The sequence below is a fragment of the Mesocricetus auratus genome, unplaced genomic scaffold (genome assembly GCF_017639785.1).
Source record: "Mesocricetus auratus isolate SY011 unplaced genomic scaffold, BCM_Maur_2.0 Super-Scaffold_6730, whole genome shotgun sequence".
NCBI lineage: Eukaryota > Metazoa > Chordata > Mammalia > Rodentia > Cricetidae > Mesocricetus > Mesocricetus auratus.
In genome coordinates this window covers 87754072-87770754 of record NW_024429184.1, presented here as the reverse complement: position 1 = coordinate 87770754, position 16683 = coordinate 87754072, and the positions used below count along the sequence as shown (strand labels likewise).

The window sequence follows — 16683 nt, the reverse complement described above, 5'->3', positions numbered from 1 at the left end:
TGCTGTGGGTCAGGCTTTAACTGGTAGCACACAGCTAAGCCTTGCCACACCCATTCCTGTGCAGGTGAGGTGGGTACCAGACACCGCCATCTGTGCAACTTCGTTGTTTACCCAACACAGGGGAGACACCACTCTCCTGCCCCTGGGTCTCACAGGCTTGCCAGGACAGTGGCGCCTCTATTGTTCTTGTGAGCCAGGGAGGGCAGGAGAAACCCTGGCACTCGGCTTGCTGCAGGCATAGCAGCTGTAGGGCTAAAGGTCGCCACTTTACCTGCTTGAAAACTTAGGTCCTACAGGGAAGCTAAGAACTTGCCGCTCTGAGCTCCAGGTTAAGGGCAGCCGAGCCCAGACGGCACAGGGACCAGCTCAGGGAAAACCTAGCTGACATAGGCATCGCAGTGCTCCCAGGGACTGACTCTCAGATCCAACAGCACCAGTCCATTACATGGATCTGGAAGGCTGCAGCTTGTTGTGAGAGCTGACCTTCAAAAACGAAGATCACTTAATTTCTTGACACTGTTTTCTAAACATAAGCACAGCATGGTGACCCTTCACATGTTCAGGAAAAAAAGTACAATGTCCACCTTTATTTCTGATGTAAAGAATCCATATTTACACAATACATTCATGTTTTTTAAATATGTTACAGTTCTCTATAGAAAACCATTCCATTAAAACAGCAGTAAGTGATCTGAATTCAAATTTTAAAATATTTGCTTGAATCAAAATATTATTGCGACTCCAACTGAATTTCACACAGCACTCTTGTAGAGAGATCAAAGGAGAGGGATGGAGAGTGGGTAACGGGGAAACATTCTTCTACATGTAATAGAGCCCACAGGACAGTCTTGGCAGGTGGTGCTCTCGCCCCTGCTCCACTGTTCCTCAGGCCAAGGCTGAAGGCAGGAGAGTCCCCTCAGAGTCCAGGGCGGTTGCTGGCACTCCTGCAGCCTCGGTGGAGGCCCTCCGCTCAGCTGGCTGAGTCAGCAGCCGGCTTTGCACCAGGGCCGTTGTTCTGAAGGAGGCTGCTGCTGGAACTGCACACTGAAGCCCAGGGAGGACAAGGTAAAGCAGCTTCCGGCCCTGGGCCTAGCTGACCACCTTCTCGTTCAGGGGCTCATCTTTCTCTTTCTCCTTCTTCTCCCGCTCCTTGTTCCAATCCTGCAGGCCCTCAGGAAGTGAAGTGTCCTCATCCAAGCTGCCAGTGCCTTCTACAAATTCTTCATACGTGGATTTTTCAGCAAATGGTCTGGGGCCCAGAAGTTCAACCATATCATTCTTATCTAATACTTCCTTTTCTAACAGTAATAGAGCAACCTGAAAGACAAGCAATTTCCATTGAAAGTTACTTAGCAAAATTCACTCAAAGTTAAAACTTTTACTTATAGCTTACTTCATTCTAGTGAAAACCTAAGGGCTTGGAAGATTAACTCTCATTCAGAGCACTTGCTGCTCCTGCTGAGGACATAGGTTTGGTTCTTGTCACTCTTGTTCCAAGGGATCTAATTCCCTCTCTGGTCTTTAAGAACACCAGACACACACATTGTACACACATGTACATTCATGCAAACACTCGTTAAAATACTTTAATATTAAAAAGTAAAACATAAGCCAGTCAGTGGTACACACCTTTAATCCCAGCACTTGGGAGGCAGAAGCAGTCGGATCTCTGAGTTCAAGGCCAGCCTGATCTACAGAGCTAGTTCTTAGGACAGCCAAATCTATACAGAGAAACCCTGTCTTGAAAAACCAAAAAAAAAAAAAAAAAAAAAAAAAAAACCCTAAGACAACTGAACACATCTCACAAATAAGATATTTTTTTAGAGTACGGTGTGCAATATACGGACATCACAAATGTCTGTCATAGGCAAACACATTTGTGTACAGCTACACAATTAAGAATGATGTCACTGTAATAAAGGAATGTGCACACTTCTCTGAAAGTAAGAGCAGCACAAATGTGCAGCGCAGGCCACGGCTGCTGTTAGGAGGGAGAGTGGATACGGGCTGTTAGGAGGGAAGAGTGGACACGGGCTGTTAGGATGGAAGAGTGGACACGGGCTGTTAGGAGGGAAGAGTGGACACGGGCTGTTAGGAGGGAAGAGTGGACACAGGCTGTTAGGATGGAGAGTGGATACGGGCTGTTAGGAGGGAGAGTGGACACGGGCTGTTAGCAGGCTGTCACCTGGGGGCTGTTCCTCATCTGAAACATGCAAAACTGGCTGAGTGCACTTCTCACTGGACTCATTCACTCACTCCTGAATGGACTCAGGAGTAACGAAGGCTTCAGGAATCCCTCTAAGGTCACCTCTGATGCAAGTGCGCAGTGCAGTCAGGGGGAAGCATTGAAAACTTAACTCTTACCAGGGACATCTGCTCCTACAGACCGGCCACTGTCACCCACACAGCACTGGTCACATCCCAAGTGCCTGGTAACTACCCACAGCTATCAAGGACACAGCCGAGTGGAGAGGTGACTTGCAAAGGCTGTCACTCACAACCTTTAACGTTGACCTCTCTACATTGTTTCTTTACTGTAAGTGGTGACATGACACCAGGAACCTCAGGAGGTTGCAGACTTAGCTGGTGCTGTGTTACCTAGTTCCCCTGATCCTGAAGAAGGGCCCTGAACAACCTGTCCAAGTCCTCACTCCACAGGGTGCAAACTGAGTCCCTGAGCAAAGGCCTCAAGCCCTCTCCTCTCAGTAGCCTGGTCCCCTGACTGGCTCAACAATCCTCATCGCTTCCTTTTCTCTGCTGGGTCAGAAAGAACTTGTGTGTGACAGGATCCTTACCCTGCTCAGCTCAGTTCCTTCCACCAAACATTTCTTTGAACACACTGAGTACAAGCAGTCTGGGCATGGGTAAGAGAGGGTGCCCTCTCCATCTCTCCCCCTCCCCCATGATGTCTGCAACCTCTCTGCCAGCACAGAGCTAGTAAGACCGATTCTGGCAGCTTCCCCTTATTTCAACGACTCCTTTCATGGGGATTCTGGCAAATCTCGCGTGGAATGAGGCTGGCCGTAACGTTTTCCTTTGCTTGTTCACAGACTTTCCTCACCTAACATACAAACCAGAACATTGCTGCTTCTGTTCACCAGGCACAGGGAAGACACTCAGCACCAGAGGAAAGAACACAGGAGGTAGTCGGGAGAAAGGGATGCCTGAGTCTAGACACCAACTAAATCATCTGCAGAAAGCCAGACATGGTGACTCATTCCTGCAATTGCAGGACTCAGGAGACAGAGGCAGGAGAGTCACAGCAAGACTGGTACCAGCCTGCTCTACATGAGTTCCAGACCAGCCGGGGTCACACAGCAAAATCCTGTCTCAAAAAACCAATGAGGCTGGCAAGAAGGCTGAGCAAGTAAAGGCACTTGCTGAGCAAGCCTGATGATCTAAATTTAACCCCTGGAACCCACATAGAGGTGGAAGGAGAGAACCAACTCCACAGAGTTATAATTTGATTGACATTCGTGTGCATGATTCACTTGTGAGCACGTGCTCACGCGCATACAACCCACACACTTCTGTGGAGAATCATCCACATGCTGGCACCTACCTTCTCCACGTCAGCCTTCTTCTCTGTGAGAAGAGCCACAGTTCTTTTATAGGCATCGTTAATGAGTATTCTCACTTCATCATCTATCATCCTCGCAGTGGCTTCACTGTAAGGCTTCTCTAGTACCATGTCCCCCTGGCGTGGGAGGTCAAACGAGATCTGCCCCACCTTCTCATTCATGCCGAACTGAACAATCTGGAAAAGACCCATGACTATAAGGTTAGATAAGAGAACCTTTACCTTATTTTCCCCTAAGATAGAGTTTCTCTGTGTATCTTTGGAGGCTGTCCTGGAACTCACTTTATAGACCAGGCTGGTCTCAAACTCACATAGACCAACCTGCCTCTGCCTCCCAAGTGCTGGAATTAAAGGTGTGCCACCACCAACTGGTAAGACTTACAGCAGCCAGGGGCTGTCGGAGTGAACAAAGATACTCTGTAGATGGTGGCCCAAAGTAGCAGTATGATTAAAACTTATATGGGAGCACAATCAGGACAAAATGAGCGGACAAACAGTGGGCAAACTACAGCAGCTCTGAAGACTGCAGGCTACCCCACTTGTGGAGGGTGTGAGAAGCAAGAAGCACTTGATACTGCTGGGTGGTGGTGGCTCACACCTTTAATCCCAGCACTCAGGAGGCAGAGGTAGGCGAATCTCTGTGAATTCCAGGCCAGCCTGGTCTACAGAGCAAGTCCCAGGACGGTCAGAGCAACAAGGAGAAACCTTATCTTTTTTTTTTTTTTTTTTTTTTTTTGGTTTTTCGAGACAGGGTTTCTCTGTGGCTTTGGAGGCTGTCCTGGAACTAGCTCTTGTAGACCAGGCTGGCCTCGAACTCACAGAGATCCGCCTGCCTCTGCCTCCCAAGTGCTGGGATTAAAGGCGTGCGCCACCAACGCCCAGCTGAGAAACCTTATCTTAAAAGACCAAAAAGCTCTTGGTAAGATCAAACTGCCAACAGGTTCTCCTGTGGAAGACAGTCTAAACCGGAGATCACGTAACACATGATGACATCTGCATTTTTTCCACAAACTGTGTCCATGGAGCCATGGGACAACGTGAAGTGACAGATGTACTGTGACTCTTGTGAGGCTCCCAAACTAGATAGCACTGCTTGAGTGAGAAGCCTTCAGAAGTAAAATCCAAAGTGAGTTGAAGAGAAGGACCAGGGCTGGAGAGGTGCTCAGTGGATAAGAGCACTGTATGCTCCTCCAGAGGACCCGGGCTCGGTTCCCAGAACCCACATGGAGGCTCTCTACCATCTGTAACTCAGTTCCTAGGGATCTGAGGCGGCTTCTGACCTCTGCATGTACCAGGCATGTACATGGTGCACAGACACACATGCAGGAATAACACCCATACACATAAAATAACAATAAAAGAATCCTGAGGGAGTGTCTCAGATAAATGTGGGAAGCAGCAACAGAGACAAGGGAGCGGAAAAGCTCAGGTTTCCTCACGCCACTGCATCCCAGCCTTTCTGAGACCAGAAAGATAAACATGGAAAGAAACGGACGCCTTGTGAAGTTGCTGCGAGAAAAGACAATGCAGAATAATGTCTCTGGAGAAGAAAAGCAGGGTGGAAACACAGGTCTGCATCACAGAGGAAACTGTGACCCACAGAAACAAAGCAAGCAGACGGAAGCGGAAAAAAAGACTCCATGAGCCAGACACAGAAGGACTCCCGGGTGATAGAGGACAGAAAAAACACTTTTTAAAAAGATTAAACAAACAAAAAGAACTAAACTAGAAACAAGAGCAAATAGTAAGCAATAATGCTGTAAGGAAAAAATGTAACACCAGAAATAACTAGTTAGGAACTATGGCTTTCAAAGCAGGACATGAACAAGGAACCGCCTCAATGGACAGCAGTTCCCACACTGGTGGTTCATGGCGGCTCAGAGAACAGATCCTCCTGCTGGGGCTTCGGAAACCAGCAGTAAAAGCTGAACAAAACACAGAACTGGTTACAGGTCAGGAGAGGGCTGCTGCTAGGGGCGTGGTCAGAGACAGGTGTGCGAAGATCCTGAGTTCAGTTGTCAAACTGCTGTGGGGACATGGAGCTTAAAATTAAACTTCAGGGTTTCCAGAACACCCAGGTTTGGTTCCCAGCATCCACACAGCAGCTCACAATCATCTGAAACTCCAGTTCTAGGAAGCCTGTGCACTCTTCTGGCCTCCAAGGGCACGAGGCACACACATATACATGTACTCAAAACATTCATATAGACCAAATAACAAAATAAATCAATTTTAAAAATTAAAATTAGTCAGGCGGTGGTGGTGCACGCCTTCAGTCACAGCACTTGGGAGGCAGAGGCAGGCAGATCTCTGTGAGTTCCAGGACAGACTCCAAAGCTACACAGGGAAACGCTGTCTCGGAAAAGAAAAAGAAAAAAAAGAAAAGAAAATTAACCTTTACAGCTGGGTATTATGGCACATACTGAAATCCCAAGACTTGGAAGGATACCTGAGACTAGCCTGAGTTACAAGAGACCCCTTCTTAAAAAATAAAAACTTTGAAAATTAAACTTTAAACTCTACCTATAAGCATTACATACAGGAGAAAAACTCTAAAAACTGCAATACACTTTTTATTCTATAAGTTCTTATTTATTTATTTTTTGTTTATCTTTTGTTTTTTTTTTTTTTTTGAGATAGGGTTTCTCTGTATAGTCTTGGCTGTAATAGAACTCGCTCTATAGACCAGGCTGGCCTTAAACTCAAGAGATCTGTTTGCCTCTGCCTCCTGAGTGCTGGAATTAAAGGGTGCCACTAGCTCCCAGCAAGTTTTTAAAGTGGATTTTTAAAAGGCTTTGGTTTTTTAGTATTTTAAATTATCTGTATGTGGGTGTCCTTGTGTGTGTCTGTACATGAGTCTAGGTGCCTTAGGAGTCAGAGGTGTCAGATTTAGAGTTACAGGAAGTTGTAAACTGTCCAGCGTGAGTTCTGGGAAGAGAACTTGGGTCCTGTGCAAGAACAGTATGCACTCTTAACAACTGAGTCTTCTCTCCAGTCTCTATAGTGGATGGAAGAAAAAATCCTTCCTGCAAAATCTAACCCAGTGAGACATCTGTGTCATCTCAGTCATTCACAAAGGCTGATTTTCTAGGCTAATAGAAAAGGAGGCGGAAGCCCAGTCCACAGACTCACCTGGGCATAGGCACTCTGGGTAACCTTCCTCAAGTCATCCTGGGCACCGGTTGTGATTCTTCCAAAGAAGATCTCTTCAGAGACTCGGCCACCCAGGGTCATGCACATCCTGTCCAGCAGCTGCTCCTTTGTGTACAGATACTGCTCCTTTGGCAAGTACTGAGCATAGCCCAGCCCCTTACCACGAGGGATGATGGACACCTGGAGAGCAGGAAGCACGGTGGTAAAGGTCCCACTCCCAATGCAGTCCTGATCAGGGACTGTGTACAAGGAAACTTGCTGATGAAAGGAAGTGCCTTGCTGGGCTGCATACCAGACCCAGTTGCCACGAGATCTAGCAGGGACCAGGAGGGAAACCCCTCACCTCAAGCTCCTGAAAGCGTCTCTGCCCTTACATAAAGGAGTCCTGAGGACTGCTGGCTGTGCTCTCCTCTGGCAGACCACAGAGCTGACTCAACTCTGGCATAGCCACTTGTGCCTCAGAGAGATGTTTGCCCATCATGTGTAAGGCACTGGGTTCTGCAGAGGACTGTCACATATGTGAGCAGGTGTATGTGTGCCCACACCTGAACACATATACATCACGTATACTTAAAAAATAAAATAAGCCGAGTGGTGGTGGCGCACGCCTTTAATCCCAGCACTCAGGAGGCAGAGGCAGGAGGATCTCTGTGAGTTCGAGGCCGGGCTGGACAGATAGCCTCCAAAACAATACAGAGAAAGCCTGTCTCGTAAAAACCAAAAAATAAAATAAAATGAAATAAAATAAAGGGGCCAGGGTATGGCTCAGCTCATGTATGAGGTCCTAGGTTCAATCTCCAGTTCTCTGTCAAGATCTGTGCTGCGGGAGGGTGTATGTAAACATTTCCTTCAGCCATCACTAGTTTCTGCTACGTCCCTCCAAAGGTCCATTGGATCTGCTATCTCTTGGGTGACTGTAACTCCTTCTCAGTTACTGCACACACACTAAGCTGGCCTGCCTGTTGCAATACACTCTTTGGCACCTTTAAGAGTGGGTCTGCATGCTCCAGATACCAGCCGGCGACCGCATGGCCTGCTTCATGGTAAGCTACTGTCTTCTTCTCCTCAGGCTGTAGAACTTGTGTTTTTTTCTCCAAGCCTAATAACAACAAAAACCCCAAACCACTGTCTTAGTGACAATGACATTAAAAAATAGTGATACAATGCTACCTCATTACCCAAGATGTAATTTAACAACTAACCTGCCTAAACTTCCTAACCAAAATCCAAATAAAGGGCCAAGTCTGAAATATATCCAACTACAATAAATATGTGTATTTCTCATCTCTGTCCCAGGCTTGCTTTTACCCTAACCTCCCACTGTTTTAAACCACATACTTTTTTTGGGGGAAAATCAACAGAAATGTAAATGCAATTCAGCATTTAGGTCATGTGAAACACGAACCTCGTAAAGAAGTCTGGAGGGTCCTCTGTTTGGTTCTGTTATTCAGAACCATCATGTCCTGGGACAACAAGGATGCTTGCCTGTTGCCAGTGGGAGGCAGATGACAGGAAAGTATCACCCTAGTCAAAACCTGAACTTCCTACTCAGAGCTGCAAGCTGGCACAGGCCAGACAATTTAAGGGATTAAAGAATTTGTCAAGAAACACTCTGGGAAGGTGGCTCCCAGACACACAATCCAAAAGACCCTGTGTTAAAGAGTTCAATGCCTCCAGGAGATAGTGGTGCAAGCCTTTAATCCCAGCACTCAGGAGCCAGAGGCAGGTGGATCTCTGAGAGTTCAGGGTGAGCCTGATCTACAAAGTCAGTTCCAGGGCAGCCAAAGCCAGACACAGAGAAACCCTGTCTCAAAAAAAAAAAAAAAAGAGTTCCATGCCAACTACAGTGCTCAAAGCTCTGTAATTTCAGCTTTTTCCCAGCTTGCAGAGAGGTTGGCTTCAAGCCTCATTTTGTATCATGACCTATAATTGTAAACCCTGATGGCGCATATTCTGTGGTAGGCAAACCATCACACCATCTTTCAAGTGTTCTGCTTTGTTCAAGGTAATTTATCTGGGGGAGGGGCGCTATGCTCTCAATGATATAACTGAGATAAATGAATCCCACAAAGCTATGAGGGTCAACAGTTACTAAGAATGAGTTAGTACACCCATTGTTCCACAGCATCTCTTCCTTTTTCTGTTTCTTTTTTGTGGTGCTGAAGATGGCCCCTGGAGCTGTGTATGCTAAGCAGGTACTCCACCATTAAGCTACAACCCCTAACCTTCTTGCTTATCCGAAAATACAAACCATCTCCCCACAGTTCATCACAGCATTTCTCCCTTTCTCAGTACGCCACTACTACAAAGCATGAGAGGAGGCTTTGGTTCATGGAGGCAGCACTGTCAATAGGCAAGCTCCTTTGTACCTCAGAGAGGAGAGGGTTCAGACACAGGAAAGCACAAGGTAAGCCTGGAGAGGGCATGGCAATCCCACCGCTACATGAATACTCTTTCTTTGTAGATCTTGAAAAAACAGAAGTCAAGGGCTGACATTTTCTCTGACGCACTTTTAAACTAGAGACATGGCCTCACCATTGACCGTAGAGTGGGCTCACAACTGAGACCCTCCTCCTTCACCTCCCACTGGAGCTGCAGCCACATCCCAGCTAACACACGGACTACCACCAGCCTTTTGACCTGAGTTATACTCAGCTGCCTCACCTCCAATCACTCGCTCAATTGCTTGTTCAAAGTGCTTCTCATTAATGGCATCTGAAAGATGTCTTGCAGCAATCAAAGCAGCTTCATTGCAGACATTGGCAACATCAGCTCCTACAAATGAACATACAAAATCATGCTCAAACTGACCAGTCATATAGTAGGGGAGGACCGAACCCACATGGACCTTACCTATCAGGAGACTGAGAAGGCATTTAATTGAAACACAATTCAAGGTGTTTGCAGCATCCTAAGCTATTCTAGTATAAAGTACAAGCCCACACAGTCTTGGCCATGTGAGCTGAGACTTAGTAGCAAACAGGTAACCGCAGATGATGAGTCACCTTAATAGACAATATGGTTCAGGTGACGGCAAACTACAACAACATTTTAAATTGTTTATTTTATTTATGTATATGAGTGTGTTGTCTACATGTATGTCTGTGTACCATGTGTACGCAGTGCCAACAGAGATCAAAAGAGGAAGCTAGATCACCTGGAACTGGAGTTACAGGTTGTTGTTAGCTGTGCAGGTGCTGGGAATTGAACCTGAGTCAGTTCTCTTAACTATTGAGTTCAATGACAGTATTTTTTTTTTTTTTTTTTGGTTTTTACGAGACAGGGTTTCTCTGTATTGTTTTCGAGGCTGTCGGTCCGGCCTGGCCTCGAACTCACAGAGATCCGCCTGCCTCTGCCTCCCGAGTGCTGGGATTAAAGGCGTGTGCCACCACCGCCCGGCCAATGACAGTATTTTTAAAAAAAAATTGTAAAACTTTACTCTTCTCCCATCCTGACCAGAGTTCCCCTCCCTCCCCTCTCCCCATCCACTCCTCTATTTCTTTTCAGAGAAGGGCAGGCCTCCCATGGCTATCAACCAAACATGGCATGCCAAAGTGCAGTAAGACTTGGCACCTCCTCTCATATTAAAGCTGGACAAGATAACCCAGTATGAGGAACAGAGACCTGTGCAGGCTCCCTGGCTGTCAGATCAGTCTCTGTGAGTCCCTAAGAGCCCAGGTTAGCCGATTTTGTGGATTTTCTTATGATGTCCTTGACTCCTTTGACTCTTAGGATCCCTCCTCCCCCTCTTCCACAGGATTCCCTGAGCTCCACCTAATGTTTGGTTGTAGGACTCCAATGACAGTATTTTTAAAAATGTACATTAATTTTCTTAGTTTCACCATCTTTGCTTGGAAAACGACTTATGGGCATGTTAGACAACTTGCTTATAAAACATATAAACATGTGTTATAAAGTCTAGATGTTTGACTAACAAACTAAATTTAATAATGTAAAGCTTGTCAAATGTTTGGTACGTAATGGATTTTGTGCATTTTTCTGCTTAAGGGTGTGTTAACACAAGTAAGCTACAACATATGCTAAGTTCTAAACAGGATAGTACGTCTGGGTAAAATGACCCACAAGAAACTGCCTCTGTGTGAACCACTGAAGGACAAGAATCAGGGTAAGAAAGAATGGAATTCACTGAAAAGATAGAAACAAAGCTTCAGAACTTCCCAACAGCAAGGACAGGACGGCTGGGAAGCACAGGGCATGGAAGTGTGACATGGGGAGACATTAGGCCAAGCAGAACGAGCACGGGCCTCACAAGCATCCATCCTGGTGGCAGGCTTTGGTGAGGTAGCAGATGACTTCAAGTTGTCAGGTACCATCACGAAAGGAACTAAGCCAGGTGGTGGTGGCATACACCTTTAATCCCAGCACTTGGGAGGTAGAGGAAGGAAGATCTCTGTGAGTTCAAGGCCAGCGTGGTCTACAGGGCCAGTTCCAGGACAGCCAGGGCTATACGGAGAAACTCTGTCTCCGGAAAAAAAAAAAAAAAAAAAAAAAGCTGCCCCAGAAGTCTAAGTACACAGAACAATCACTAGTCAGGACTTGAATTAACCTGCTACAGTTCCAAGGTGAGAAATGTCTCTGGAAGGAAGCTGTGGAGAACAGGAAAGCCAGATACTGACAAGCAAAATAAATAAATAAATAAAAAATAAAGAGGGCAGGAGTGCACAAGAAAAGGCAGGGCCACCCTTCCTGCCAGGAGAAGACATCACTTACTGAGGATGGGAACTCAGGAGTCACAGCTCTGAGCCTGCAGTCCACAGACGGATTAACCCCTGGAACCATTGCTTTCTGCCCCTGCCCCTCTCATGAATACCCGACATCACAGCTCTATCTCTCCAGCAGGCTAGGAGCACATAGGAGACTGAAAATCTGAACAAGGGTTTTGTGCCTTACACATCCCTTCCCTGCCCTCCAGCTAGACCTGGAGCACCCCAGTGGACATAATCCAGGGGTCCGTCAAGCAGCAGGGCAGAACCAGTGCTGCCTGCAGACTGCAAAGCTAATAAGCACAGCCAGGGGAGGCTCCAGGTATGCAAACAAAGGAAGACACGGAAGACTTTCATCCACAGCATCACTTCCTTAAGACACGCCCAACACCAGTGAAAGTCACCTAAGAGAATCCACATGTCCAAGCAGCTGACTCTACCCAGGGGACATAACCAACATGCTCCAGTTTCTAAAGACTCAGAAACAAACTACAACTTTTGTGCACCAACCACATGTTGGCAGGAGCATGTGCGCGTGCCTGCATACCCCCAAACACACACACGAAAATAAACAATTACTATTTATCTATATGTAGCCCAGGATAATCTTCCTACCCCCCCCCCCAGAGATACCCTTGCCTCTGCATCCCAAGTGCTGTGATTAAAAGAGTGTGATACAATTCCCTTGAACAAATTTTACCTTCATGATAAAGCCTACATTACTTTTGCCATTTCCTGTTTTTAAAGGACTGGATATGTGTCTTCCTATCTTTCATGGTTTGAAATTACTACTGCTACAGAAGTTTGTTCTTTCTTCTCAGTAGCAGTACACACTGAGCCCAACAGAAGGCTGCTCAATAAGACACACAAATAGAACCACAGATGCTGACCAAGAGAACATATGACTAGCTGCAAACAGAAACCCAAGAAGCAAGCGATCCAACTCCCTCACAAGAGTCTACCTCCTCAAATATTCATTCAAAGATGCTGAAAGAGATAAAATGCCAGATGATAACATAGAAACTTAATAATAAAAATGACCAAATGAGTTCCATCTGGGTCCTGGAGAAGGAAGTCAGCAACACAGAGGTAAAGTCAGGGAAATGAATGAGAAGTCAGCAACAGCATGGAAGAAAACCTCAACAAGGACACTAAGGTTTTGAAATCATCAAACAAATTCTAGAAAGGAAAAACTTAATGAGTCAAATAAAAATAGAGAGTATCCCCAACAGACTTAACTAAGAACTCAGGATTAGGATCAGAGAACCATTTAAGAATCCACAGAATAGAAAGAACTGAGATAAACACTAAAGGCTTCCAGAATATAGTTAAAAGAAAAATCTCCAAATCTCGAGAAAGAAGTAGATATTCAAATGTTAAAAGCTTTTTTATTTATTTGTTTTTCCAGAGACAGGGCTTCTCTGTAACTTTGGAGCCTATTTTGGCACTTGCTCTGTAGATCAGAATGGCCCCGAACTCACAGAGATCCGACTGCCTCTGCCTCCCCGAGTTCTGGGATTAAAGGCGTGCGCCACCACCGTCCTGTGTAAAAGTTTTTAGAGCTCCAAACGCACATGTCCAGAGAAGAATGTCTTTACAACATAGCAGAACCAAGTTGTCAAAACGCAGCACAAAGAAATTACTAGAAGCTTTAAGGGAAAAAAGCTAACTCACCCACCAAGGCAAACACATCCAAGTAAGCACAGTACAAATGAATAAGTAACTGCAAACCAAGACTGCTACTTCAAACAATGGCATATTTTAAAAATGACCAAAATGACTTTTCAGCTGGGCAGTGGTGGCACCTGCCTTTAATCCCACCCCAGCACTCGAGTAAGTTGTGTTATATTTCTTTAAACTGTGTAAAGATATGTCACTGTGATTGGTTTAATAAAAGCTAAACAGCCAGTAGCTAGACAGGATTACCTGGGCAGAGATGTGAGGAATCATGGAGGAAGCAGAGAGACAGAATGGACAGCTCATAAATGAGGTAAACGAGCCTCGGGGCAGCCCATAGATTAACAGAAATGGGTTGATTTAAGTTATGAGAGCTAGTTGTTTCTAAACAAGCCTAAAATGCCGGGCGGTGGTGGCACACATCTTTAATCACAGCACTCGGGAGGCACAGGCAGACGGATCTCTGCGAGTTCGAGGCCTGGTTGGTCTGACAGCCCCCAAACAATACAGAGAAACCCTGTCTCGTAAAAACCAAAAAAAAAAAAAAAAAAAACCAGAAACAAGCCTAAATTATCAGCAAAATTTTCATAATTAATAATAAGTCTTTGTGTTGTGATTTGGGAGCTGGGTGGCAGGACAAAGAAAGACTTGCTACAAAAGTGGATCTCTGTGAGTTAAAGGCCAGTCTACCAATCAAGCTCCAGGACAGCCAGGGCTGTGACACAGAGAAACCTCTCACCCCCTCCTCCAAAGACACTTCAAGATTAGCACAAAGTAATATAGTTTATGATGAGCAAGCCCGCACCACAGAAGATACTTAGAGAAATAATATTCACAGAGGACAAACATCTCAATCATGACAGCACAGAAAAAATAATTATTAGAAGAGATGAACAAAAAAAGCTAGGAAGGAATTAATTCCATCCAAACACAGTAAATAACAAATAATCCAACCAACCAGAAAAAAATTAGTAAATATTTTATAATAACAATAACTATAAATGGCTTAAATTTAAAGTGATATGCACATGCTGACTAGAATAAAAAAAAAAGATCCAACTACACTGTCTTCAAGAAACACTTCACCGGCAAAGACTCCAATAGAATGAATTAAAGGATCAAAGTCAGTCTATCAAGCAAACTGAAACCAAAAACAAGCTGGTGTAGCTATTCTGATAGTGGATTTATTTTTTTTTAAGATTTATTCACTTATTTTAATGTAATTCTAAATTCTTATTTATTTCTATGTGTGTGGGTGTTTTGCCTGCATGTGTATCTATGCACCCCATGTGTGCCTCGTGGCTTTGAATAACAAACCAAAACTTCAATGAGATGCCAATTTTTTCCTCTAGGATGACTACAATAAAAAGACAGATGAACTAACTGTGGTGGCTCACACATGTAATCCCAACACTGGGAGGCCTGAGGCAGGGGACCACCACAAAATCAGGTCAGTCAGGGCTTTGTAGCAAGATCTTGTCTCGAAACCAGAGGTGGGAGGAGACAAAAGAAAGACAGCCAGAGAGAACAGCAGTCACTGGCAAGGATACAGAGAAACTAGCATACATATTCACAGCCTAAGGTGGGAAGTTAAAATGCTGCAGCTGAGCCAGGTGTTGGTGGCACACACCTTTAGTCCCAGCACTGGGGAGGCAGAAGCAGGCGGATCTCTGTGAATTCCAAGCCAGCCTGGTCTACAGAGCAAGTTCAAGGACAGCCTCCAGAGCTATAAGAAACCCTGTCTCAAAAAAACCAAAAGCATTAACAACAACAACAAAATACGAAGCAGTCACTTTAGAAAATAGCTTGGTTGTTTCTCAGAAAGCCAAATACATACTCATCACATAGGCAATTCTAAGAGAAATGAATATATCCGCACAAAAATCTGTAGGTGAAGGTTATGAGAGTTATTCATAACAATCACAAAGTAGAAACCACTCAAATGCCATTACGTGAAACATGGCATACCCATATACCAGATAGTGAATAATCAGAAAAACATGTTGCATAATCCAATTATAAAATGTCCAGATAGGAAAATCTATGAAGACTGAAAGTAGATTACTGTTGTCCAGGCCTGGAGGTGGAAGAATATTCTTCTCAAGGTGATCCAAGGTTTCAAAGTTAAATTATAGAGATCACTGGGCTGCTATTTAATAAATACACTAAAACCCACCTCACTTACAGTTAGTACTGGTGAGCACTGCAGCATGCTGTCTCTATCAGCAATTGTTAAGATACTCGGGATCAAATCCTAAGATTTTTGGATACAGTGATGTGCTACTAGGAGCTGCTCATAACCCACAATGACGGCAGAGGGTGGGGCCAAATGCAGAGCATCTGAATGTTAATCGCTACCTGCTCATTCCCAAGGCTGGTAAAGTGCTCAAGGTTCAGTGTAAAGTATCCTCTAATTATGTGCATATCTAAAGTTTCCCATAATTAAAAGGTAAAAACATCTGACGAAGGCCAAAAGTGAGAGGAACTACAAGCACCTGGTGCTTGCTGGCGATTGAAAACTGCTTTAAAACCAGCAGCAATTTCCACTTACCTGAAAACCCTGGGGTTAAGGACGCCAGTTTTCTAGCCAATTTCTCCTTTTCCAAGGCACTGTCTAGTTTCAATGGCCGAAGGTGAACTTTGAAGATTGAGGCTCGTCCTTTTATGTCTGGGGGTCCTTTAGAAATTATTTTTAAGGGAGAAAAGGTCACAGTGAGACACATCTCTACCATAAAACCTAGACTGAACTCAATGAATGCCATCTCACCAATAAAGATCTGCCTGTCGAAGCGACCTGGCCTCAAAAGTGCTGGGTCCAGGATGTCTGGTCGATTTGTGCCTGCCAGGATGACCACATTGGTGGTTGTGTTGAAGCCTAAAAAGGTAGCAATTAAAATGTGGGGTCAGAATTAAATAACAGGACAGAAAACAAGACTAGCTGGCAGTAGATGGGCATCATAAAGCCCTATCTGTATTAGCCACTGTTTTCTTTTATCATCTGGAACTTTAAAAAAATTCATGTGTACGGGTGTGTGCCTGCATGTATGCCTGTGCACCACATGTGTGCAGTGCCTCTAGAGACCAGAAGAGAGCGTCAGATCCCTTGGACTGTAATTAAAATATTGTGAGCTGTCATGTGAAATTCTCTGGAAGAGCAGTCAGTACTCTGAACGGCTGAGCCATCTCTCCAGATCCTTATCTAATACTTTTTAAGCCAAAAACTTAATTATTTTTCTCACCAGTCACCTTGTTCTTAGTTATAATAATTATACATTAAAGTTTTTGCCAATATTTATTCATATTTTTAGAAATACTTTATCTGAAACACACTTGTATGTATAAATGAGGCACAATATGACTCTTCAGCATGAGAAACAATGTGTGAGTATTTATTAGATCAGGATAATTGGACATCCATCAACAACTCAGATATTTAGCATCTGCTGGAACACTGAAAATGCCCTCTGCTATTCTGAAATAAACAATTATTGTCAGCTGCTGTGATGGCTATTCTTGATTGTCAACTTGACTACACCTAGAATTAACTAA

At 44.8% G+C, this 16683-nt stretch overlaps 1 protein-coding gene across 1 annotated transcript in view; it reads right to left on the bottom strand.

Moving 5' to 3' along the window:
* Nucleotides 1-558: 558 nt before the first annotated feature.
* The window catches only part of Afg3l2 (AFG3 like matrix AAA peptidase subunit 2), a 40083-nt gene continuing 23958 nt past the window's right edge, over nt 559-16683 (bottom strand). Inside the window, exons 11-17 of the mRNA XM_040741671.1 lie at nt 15902-16009; nt 15686-15811; nt 9398-9508; nt 7717-7832; nt 6713-6913; nt 3563-3757; nt 559-1317 (exon numbers count right to left, since the gene is read on the bottom strand). Of these exons, the coding sequence (XP_040597605.1) occupies nt 1090-1317; nt 3563-3757; nt 6713-6913; nt 7717-7832; nt 9398-9508; nt 15686-15811; nt 15902-16009 (1085 nt within the window). The 3' untranslated portion in view covers nt 559-1089. The remainder of the gene's footprint in view (nt 1318-3562; nt 3758-6712; nt 6914-7716; nt 7833-9397; nt 9509-15685; nt 15812-15901; nt 16010-16683) is intronic.